The sequence below is a fragment of the Pollachius pollachius genome (genome assembly GCF_949987615.1).
Source record: "Pollachius pollachius genome assembly, chromosome: 9".
NCBI classification, from domain to species: Eukaryota; Metazoa; Chordata; class Actinopteri; order Gadiformes; family Gadidae; genus Pollachius; species Pollachius pollachius.
This window is the reverse complement of record NC_136942.1, coordinates 1,686,336-1,696,783: the sequence shown is the minus strand read 5'-3', so window position 1 is coordinate 1,696,783 and position 10,448 is coordinate 1,686,336. Positions and strand designations below refer to the sequence as shown.

Here is a 10,448-nt window from a genome sequence, read left to right as displayed (position 1 = left end):
TAAGTTTAAGGAGTCGCCCAGTAAGCGGGGCATATTCCCTTGTGACCCATTTGACCTAAAAAAAAAGCTGAACCTATTACAGACAAATCCTGATTCGATGATTAAAATCAATACATTCCAACCACCACGGATTTTCCTTTCATTTAACTATTTCACGCATGTAGTGGGTCATAGTACGTGCGCCGCCCTCCCGCGGCACCGGAGCTCACAATCGAGCGACAACCAAAGTAGAGACGTCTCCTGATCCCGCCCCTTGTCTGGAAAGTTCTCTGCCCTGCTGCAGTCAGTCGGTCAGTTTGTTTGGTGTGCTGCTGAATGGTAACGTGGACTTGTGGTGCACCAGCTCAGCTTCTGCCCAAATAGACGTGCGACTAGTGTGCATGAGGCCCAGCGACAGCGTCAGGTAATAGGATTGTTCAATAAGAGCGGGGTCGTCTTCGTTGATAAACCAGTCCGCTGTAAGGTTAATACTGGTCGTACGGGTTTCGGAAGTCGGCTACGTCGTTAGCACGCATTGTCTCTCTTTGTGGCGCACGTTGGAAAAGGACATCAGGGGGTTTGCTCTGCCGCGGCACAATGACAGTGGAGGAACCGATGAGTGAAGGACAGCAAGACATCCCCATGGAGGGAGAGGACATCACCCCGAAGAATGATGGGGGCGTGTTGAAGGTAAGTCGTTTTTTAATCATGCATCCATGGCCTGGTCCTTGGTTAGGTCGACTGGGTTAAAGGTGACCAAATGCGGTCACCGTCCCAGTGCTTATTGCGCTCGGACCGGTGGCTGTCTGACCTGCACAATGCCAGAGCCAGCAGCGCTGTGGGGTCTGCTAATCGTTGCTAGCTCCGGCTAACAGGACAACACGTTGTTTCAATTCCATAGCCAGAAGCAAGCTTATTTAAACGAATGCTTGGTTGGAGGATAGGGGAACGCCACCCCTTGGTCCATCAAGGGAGGGAGCAGTCAAATGGCGACCCAGCCACTTTTTTTTGCAGGGATGTTTCTAGAATGTTCCAGGGCATGAAGCACAGCTACTCAAGCTAGTAGCAAGTGATGCGGGGCTGCTCATCCCACATGGTAGCATGACCCTGGTGTGTCACAAGAGGGACTTTATTGTTCCGACCGCACACACATCACTGCAGGCTGCTACAGTCAATATCTTGACTTATCCGATTTAGGATGTCAGGTTTGATCCTTAACTCATATCACTGCTTCTTTCTATGTTTGTCTTTGTGCAGTTGGTGAAGACCGAAGGCACGGGCACAGAGTTGCCTATGACCGGGGATAAGGTGTTCGTGCACTACGTTGGAACTCTGTTGGACGGCACGCCGTTTGACTCAAGTCGAGACAGGGGGGAAAAGTTTTCATTTGAATTGGGCAAAGGTTGGTTCCTCATAAACTCGGGACATGGGGATCCACATTATTAAACTTCCCCTTGTCTGCGTTGCCATTCTAACTTGTTTTGTGTTCTTCCCGTGTCTTTAGGTCAAGTGATAAAAGCGTGGGACATTGGTGTAGCCACAATGAAAATAGGAGAGATATGTCAGTTTATCTGCAAACCAGAATATGCATATGGGTCTGCAGGCAGTCCACCCAAGATACCCCCGGATGCCACACTCGTATTCCAGGTGAGTCTAGCTGTTGCAGGTTTTTGTGGTCCCAGCCACTTTAGAATTATCTTTCTCTAATGTTTCTTCATCTTGCTGTTATGTCTTGGGTGTAACCCTTTCACCGCTGACTGACTGCATTAATGACTGGTGCCACCCTTGTGTGTCAATATTGGAAAGGTTGTAATTATACAAATAAATGGTAAATAAATTTGTTTGAAGGATTATAGATTAATTTTCACAACGCATTTGGCTTCATAGGTACAAGTTTGTTTTGCTTGTGTTTTCCTTGTCCTAGGGTGGTTGAGGAACAATGGAAGATGTTTTTATGCATGTATTTGCCTGCCTAAATACATTGTTGGACACATGGTATGTCCGTATACATTTCTCTTAGGTGGAGCTTTTTGAGTTCAGAGGAGAGGACATCACTGAGAGCGAGGATGGAGGGATAATCCGTCGGATCATTACCAAAGGGGAAGGCTACTCCAAACCAAATGAAGGAGCATCAGTTGAAGGTAAGCACACTCCGGTCTCTGTTCATTGTATCGGTGATGCATTGCAATAATCTCCCATGAGACAGATATCTGCTTTCCCAACACAAAACAGAAAAATGGGCCAACCCTTGCTCAATCACCATAAGATTCTGTGGTATTGTCAGGTCGTCGCTATCTAACCCGACCTTGTTGTGTTTGTAGTTTCCGTGGAGGGTACCTTCGGAGGACGAGTGTTCGACCAGCGAGAGATGAAGTTTGAGATCGGCGATGGAGAGGGCCTGGGTTTACCTATTGGAGTGGAGAAGGCTATCCTGGCTATGGAGCAGGGCGAGGAGTCCATCTTTAACATTAAGCCAAAGTAGGACTCTTCACATTAAAGGAGACATATCATACCACCAGGCGTGAGTGTGATTAGCCTTACAAGCCGTTTCGAAAATCTGCCCCATATGACATCACTAGTGGGCGTGTCCACTTAGATCTGTGCTGGATAGATCAGTCAACCAGCCTACCCAGTGGACTGAAGTAAACGCTGCTCATCTATCCAGCACAGATCTAGGTGGACACGCCCACTAGTGATGTCATATGTGGCCGATTCTCCAAACGGCTTGTAAGGCTAATCACACTCACGCCTGGTGGTATAATATGTCTCCTTCAACATTGCCTTTGTCTGATTTGAGTATTTTAGTTTTACTAATGCCGCTTCTTTGGCATCATTTGTAGATTATTAATTTCTTTTGCTGTTTTGAGGAGTCAGTCCTTTCACCACAGGCAATTTTTTTTATATATAAACATGATATTGATAGTTTTATGTTCATGTCAAAGTACAATCGGTCATGAAAAGTTTCTTGTTCCATTTATCACTGTCAACATTTAAAAAAATATGGTGTGATATGTTACCTAGCGTTAGCCTGTCTTAACAAGATTCAGACGAGTTGATGAATTCCAAATTCATCACTGTGTGTCCAGAAGGGGAGTTTGGTTGCTTATCGTTTGCTTTCCAATGGCCGCTTCCATTGACTTGCAGAGTTAATGTCCTAGCTCCTGCTAATGTGAGTGGAACACACTTTTAATTGCTTTCCAAAGATTTTCCAATGTGTTCTGAATAGTCACGTATGTAAAACAATTGCAAATCACAACAAAATATTGTAGTTTGTCTACAAACCCACGGATAAGTCAGGACTTCATTTGTCACTGTGACTATTAGGCTACTTGTGAGGCAACGCTGACGCAATGATATGATCAGCTGCTTCTGGCTGTGTAGTCGTGCAGGGGGTAACCAGACAGTGGCACATCGCAGGTAGCCCCATAATCAGACCAACTATTTGTTACTGGCACTCGTTTTTCATATGTAGCTATTTGGAACACATTGGAAATCTTTGGAAAGTAATAAAAAGTGTATCCCCCTCACATGAACAGGGGCTTACGGAAAGCAAATGCTAACCCACAATGTTGAATTAAACAAGGCCTCTGAATCTGGGTTAAATAGGCAAATAGCAATTTACAGATAACTCGGCGTATCACTCAGCTGTAGCTCAAAATCTGTTCAGGGCTCCCCTAGATTTGAATGTCATATATGTCAAAGAATTCTCCATGTCTTGTATCTATAATGGAGCAATTGAAGCAGTTTGTGTATTTTATGAATTGTATGTAGTTGCATCATTCTTGTACTTTTTGGGTCCTATTTTCTTGGGTGAAGGTACTTATTGTAAGCTAGTTGGGTATGTAGCTTAATGAATGAAATGTGGAAACACATCTTACCAACTTCTTCATCACTAATACCAAGCACTTTTGCCCTATCCTTTTTTTGTTTAAGGTATGGCTTTGGACCCACTGGAAATGCAGGCTATGCTATTCCAGGTGGAGCTACACTGCAGTACAAGATTAAAATGACAACCTTCGAAAAGGTACGGTTGCTAAAAGGCAATTGTTTGATTCATATCTGTTTTTTTGAAATCATTAAAAAATAAAGGATCAAGTTCTGGTTGGCCCCAATGAGGATGCAAGTCACAGTTTGAATACGGTCAGGAAATGTATGGCGTCATTGGTGACTAAAACGTCTCTGGTTGTTCAGGCTAAGGAGTCGTGGGAAATGAACACGGTCGAGAAACTAGAGCAGAGCGGCGTGGTCAAAGAGAAAGGAACCCAGTACTTTAAGGTACGACCGCCGTTGCGGCTTCATCGACGATAAAATCCAAAATAATATTGCGATCAACTGTTGACATTGTATCGGGAAGACAATGAAAATAAACCTGCCGATTTATAATCGGTTAATCGGAGTTCCCCTGATCTTGTGTTTAGGAGGGGAAGTACAAGCAGGCGACCGTGCAGTACAAGCGGATTGTGACCTGGCTGGAGAGTGAATCGACTCTGGGAGAGGAGGATGAGCTGAAGGCGAAGGCCCTGCGACTGGCTGCACACCTCAACCTCGCCATGTGTTATCTCAAGATCCAGGAGGCCGGCCAGGCGCTGGAGAACTGTGACAAGGTATTCTTTACGGCCGGGCGTCGGCAAGGACCTCGCGCCACATGGGTCCCCATACCATGAGTTTGGCGAGGCGTTGCGATACCATGCATATGGTGATTTATTGCAATATATAATTGAATGAAAATGGTATATTATGGATATTGATGACTCAAACAATTATATTAGAAATTTCAGTTTGAAATAGATATCGGCATGCAATGCTGCTTATTTTCCAAAGGTTAATTAGTATCCGTTGTACCTTGTTTTTGTTTTTCAGGCCCTGCTACTAGACGAATCGAACGAGAAGGCCCTGTTCAGGAGGGGCGAGGCCCTGGTGGCCATGAAGGAGTTTGACCAGGCCAGGGAAGACTTCCAGCAGGTTATTCAACTGTACCCTGCCAACAAAGCCGCAAAGGCCCAGGTGAGGCATGAGCTGGTGGAACCTCTAAACTATTCCAAGTCCAACGCTGAGGCGAAACTGTCGTCATCTTGGCCGAGGTTGTAAAATGAATTATAAATGAGGAATCATGAAATGTTTTCTAACTGCTCTGCGTGTCCCACCCAGCTGGGTCTCTGTCAGAAACACATCAAAGATCAGCGCGAGAAGGACAAGCGTCTCTATGCAAACATGTTCACCAAGTTTGCTGAGAGGGATGCTAAGGTGAGCGACGTACAGCTCTCTACCCTCCCCAACCTTTAGGTGGCGGTGTACTGCTTTAAATGCACTATATAGTGCATTTTAATTTGTTATAGCACTGCTTCAATACTTAAGTTACTTAAGCTAATGGGTTGAAGGTTTGGTTTTAACATGTTTTCTTCTCTTCTTTGGACACAGAAGGAGGCGGAGAATGTCACGGTTGAGAGCAAGGAAACGGTTGGGGAGATGGAGGTTGAAAACGGGTCGCAGGAGTAGAAGGTTCCAGTCGCCGCTCTGGGGCTCTGTGATCCCTGCAGCCGCTGGGGCGTGTGTGGATGTGGATTTTTTTAATGCATGATTGTGTGTCAATGAGGTGTGACTGTGGAGGACTCAATCAATAAGACTCCCTGCTTAATTTCCCACTGGCTTTTTTTTTCACTCATTGTTTTTGTCTGTGAATGCCATGGCAGCTAGTTGGTTAGGCTGTGTTTTCATGTAGTTGTTGTCACCCTGGGGACTTGGGACTCACGTGGTCACATCATTAAAAAATGCAATTTTTACGGCTTAGTTGGGGGAATCAAAAGCATTCGGATGATCAAAATTGTCCCTCTGAATCCTACTTGTCAAGGTCTTAACTGGGAGAGAGGGATGGCCTTCCTCTGTCACTTCCTGGTGTGGATCCCACGATGATACCTTTTTCCATGGGCCCTCAGATCAAAGTCTTGAACACCGTGTGCGTGCGTGCGTGTGGTCTTGCGTGTAACCAAGGTTGTGTGTGTGTATATAGCAGCACTGCGTATCTAAGGAGTAACTGCATTGAATAACCTGGGCGAACTCTCCCAAGTTACGGCTACCTTAATTGCTACAACTTCAGTATAGCTGATGGGCTACATGACTGTTGTTTTTTCATTTGGAAACTGTAATCAGATGTCATGTTGTGCTTGTGACTTCTGTCTTGTACCTAAATGGTAATTGCATTGATTTACTTAACTGGAATATGTGCGTTGAAGATGTGTGAAATAAAGTCACCTCTCCTGGACATATAACAAAACTTTGTTTCATAACGCAATCCTTTCTGATTATGCATGCGAACTGGTTACGTTTGGGTGTTGGATATAAGATCAGCATATGATCCTTAAAATAAAATATTTGGCATTTTATAATTTGAATTGTAGTTTGGAACTGTAAAGTTTAACATGCATCTCTAATGGTATGAAAGCCATGGAACTAAAAGGTAGGATATAATGTAAACATTTTTTGGGTTATTTTGCTGGCCCCTAGGCACCAAGATGAGAGGGCCCACCACATACAGCTAGGGTTGTACATATTTACTGATGGCGTACCAAAAAAAATCATTAGCTATTTCCAATAGGAAATAGCGACACATTTATTGAACACACTTTTAGCTAAACAACAAATCAATACTAATGCCCCACGCCAAGTAGCCACAATAATAGACAACCTTCACAAAGCAATGTATCAGCCGTCTAAATCCCAAGGCAATGCATACCAAACGTAGCAATGAGCAATGTTTGTTAACATCTAGGTGTTGCACTAAATGCTCTTCGGAACAACCGGTGAAACAAAGTTATTTGGACAATTAACATGGCAGTATAAGGGACGCCAGGAGAGATGGTTACAATGGCTTATCACCCAGAACGGTATGGTCCTATTACGCCTTGTAACCTTGTATTAAATCTATCCAAGTGGAAATAAACTTTTAAAGGGCTCTGATTCAACAGCTATAGGGACTGATCCGTTGGCCTCCTTAAAAGGATCTTTTTGGGGCAGGCAATATGGTGTGTCTTCTGACCTACATCTCTGCATTATATCCTGAATGAAGTCAGTATTTTTAATGTGAAGGTAAAAAGGTAGACTGATTTGTTGTCCTGTAATAAATAAAATAAAAAATAAAAAAAAATAAAAGTTACAACATTGATAAAATATAACGGTTAGGGGCCCTCTCATGCCGTCCTGGATAATACGAGGATAATATGGGCCTGGTCTGGGGTGCATGATGCCCAGTCGGTCTGACACTGACCTGTCTAGGTGCAATGGCCAGAGGGGAGATAGCCATGATAGGATTAGCTATATGGGTCTGCCTAGGCTCAGAGGTTGTGATGGAGGCTGGGGGTGGGTGTTCTGAGGAGAGGTAGTTAGTGTGGAGAACATTGTTTATGGCACTTGGCACTGGGTTTAATGGTACAAAACAGATAGGAATTACTTTGCTTTCTGCCACCACTTTGTTTGTTTGGCAGGCACCTGCCAGGCACCTGCCAAGCTCCATTATAAAAACCTGATTAAATCAGATTTTTTTAACGACAAATGACAGGTCTGAACTACATTAGTTAACAGTAGCTGTGTAGCCTGTTTGTGAGAAACAATGTTTGGGGTTCATTGTAGCACAATTGCTATCTGCCGCAAGCATTCTTTACAGCCATAAAGGATAGGCACATTCTATAGCAGAACACTGGATTATACTTCCCCTTCACTATTCAGAATGCTACATCAAAAGGCCATCGTTGTATGTTGTGTGTGTGTGCGCATGTGATACCCCATGTTACATTGGTTCTGGTATGGCCCTCAAGGGCCAACCGATAACTAATTTCTGTCTGAGCATCTCTCTTTACAACTTTAAAATCAAGCTGTGTTTGATGGAGGTCAATGTGTAAACAAAAACGTCCATTAATAACATACGCCTGGAGTGTATCTGATATGGAAAGCCCAGATACCATCACTTCTGTGTTCATCTTGAGTTGTTTTTTTTTATAATTAAAGCTGCAGTATGTACCTTTAACTGAGCCAGAATATGCTCTTGGTTTTGTTATACAGTTGTATACCATTAGGCTTGTCAACTGACATTCTGACAAGTTTAACTTTTCCCCCTGATAAAACATATTAAATCAAAGAGATGATGGTTATAAAATAATGGTGTCTGTCAGTAATATTGTATCTGAAGCAATAATTAAGCAAACGAGTAGGCCCCAATTGGTCCGAAGGCAGACCTGTATAATTTATAACCTGTATAATGCTGTATTAAATATTATATATCAACGTATCAATTTTAGTTTTTTTTGGGTAGGCTGCTAGAGAATCAGATGATCCTGACCACCATTATCAACCACCACAGCCTACACGTTTCATATAACTAAAACACCTTTGTTCGCAGTCAGCAATTACTTCTGTGACAATCTGAAGTCAGACGGAAGTCACAGAAGTGCAGAAGTCCTGCCTCCAGTTGGCTTAGCCAACAAAACATTAACCCATTAACCCTAACCCTCCAGTTGGCTTAGCCAACAAAACATTAACCCATTAACCCTAACCCTCCAGTTGGCTAAGCCAACTGGAGGGTTAGGGTTAATGGTTTAATGTTTTGGGTTAGGGTTAGGGTTAGGGTTAGGGTTAGGGTTAGGATTAGGGTTAGGGTAATCCTTAGTTACTTAGGTCTAGCCCTTGTCTTACTCTGTAGCTAATTCTACTGTGTTATGTCTTGGTGAGTCAGCTGTAGGCCTTGGCTGACTTTATAGCGGCCTCAATCAATCTCTTTATTACCATCATCTCTATTATCATCTCTAGGTCTAGACCCGCCCCCGGCTCAGTTCCAGCACCACCCTAACCTAACTCACTCATAGAATTTGGTAGAGCAAGTTCGAGAAGCATCTAATGCATGCTTGTCAAGCCTCTGGCAGGACGGAAATTCCCCTGGAATTTGTGAAGGAAGTATGAGCAACAAAAAAACAACAGTGAATAAACCTAACCCTAGCCCCTAAACCGAACTATAACCCCTAAACCTAACCCTTACCCCTGAACCTAACCCTAACCCCTAAACCTAACCCTAACCCCTGAACCTAACCCTAACCCCTGAACCTAACCCTAACCCCTGAACCTAACCATGACCCCTGAACCTAACCCTAACCCCTAAACCTAACTATAACCCTAACCCTAACCCCTAAACCTAACTATTACCCCTGAACCTAACCATAACCCTAACCCTAACCCCTAAACCTAACTATAACCCCTAAACCTAACTATAAGCCTAACCCTAACCCCTAAACCTAACTATAACCCCTAAACCTAACCCTAACCCCTAAACCTAACTATAACCCCTAAACCTAACCCTAACCCCTGAACCTCACCCTAACCCCTGAACCTAACCCTAACCCTAACCCCTGAACCTAACCCTAACCCCTGAACCTAACTATAACCCCTGAACCTAACCCTAACCCCTGAACCTAACCCTAACCCCTGAACCTAACCCTAACCCCTGAACCTAACCCTAACCCCTGAACCTAACCCTAACCCCTGAACCTAACCCTAACCCCTGAACCTTACCCTGACCCTAACCGTGAAGGGATGACCACCCAGACACTGTGTTCCACGTAGCCCAAGCACCAGCTGCCAAAGCTGCCATAGGAGAGATACCTTCAGCCTGAAGGGAGAGGATCTTTTACCAATCCAATTGAGTATTGTCTTTGATGTGTGTTTATACATGGATGCTTCTGTAAGAAATGTGTACATTTGCAAAAAAACATATATATATAATGAGGAAAAAAAATCGTTATTTAGGTCATATATATGGTAAGGGTTAGGTAACCCTAACCCTGACCCTAGGTATATAATGAATCCACTGTTGTCATTTTTTTAAGGCAGTTGAATCTAATTACATTTAATAAAAGCGTACTCCCACGTGTCAAGGGTTCATAGTCCGCTCTACGGATGTTGTTTTTGTTCTGCAGGGTATACAGATTCCAGCACTAGGGCTGGTTGGTGACCAATGCATGTAGGGGGCACTGGAAGCTGCTTCCTTCGTCTTACAACCTGTTACGACCCTCTTTATTTTGTTTAGTTTGTATATGCACTCTAGCACCCCTGCTGGTGCTATTATGTTTTGTGGATTCGTTTCTAGCTTTCACCTGGTTCCAGCTGCCAATTGGCTTCCTCGACTACACCTGGCAGTGTAGGCTACTTAAGCAGGCGAGACCCAGGAGGAAGCTCTCGCGCCACATGAAGATTTGTGGTTGGGCTTAAGCCTTGCCACCTCTTCTTTTTCTGTCTCCTGCGCGAGACCATAATTGTTCGGCCTTTGGCTGTTTAAGTCATGTATGAGTCTATGCGGGAACCTGAATAAACTCCCACTTTTCAGTAATTCTCTAGACAATGGGCTGTAACACAACCTAATAAGAAAAATAAGTGCTAAAAGGTCCCGTGGCATGAAAATCTCACTTTATAACATTTCTAACATTAATATA

General features: G+C 43.8%; 1 protein-coding gene across 1 annotated transcript; it reads left to right on the top strand.

Annotated features, from left to right (window-relative positions):
- Window positions 1-282: 282 nt before the first annotated feature.
- On the top strand, window positions 283-6,244 carry fkbp4 (FKBP prolyl isomerase 4). The gene is made up of 11 exons (XM_079743356.1): window positions 283-669; window positions 1,237-1,381; window positions 1,484-1,626; window positions 2,000-2,120; window positions 2,301-2,457; window positions 3,913-4,003; window positions 4,171-4,254; window positions 4,398-4,583; window positions 4,840-4,983; window positions 5,128-5,223; window positions 5,398-6,244. Exons 1-11 carry the CDS (start codon window positions 577-579, stop codon window positions 5,473-5,475), a joined length of 1,338 nt encoding a protein of 445 aa, XP_079599482.1. The 5' UTR covers window positions 283-576; the 3' UTR covers window positions 5,476-6,244.
- The last annotated feature ends 4,204 nt before the right edge of the window (window positions 6,245-10,448 follow it).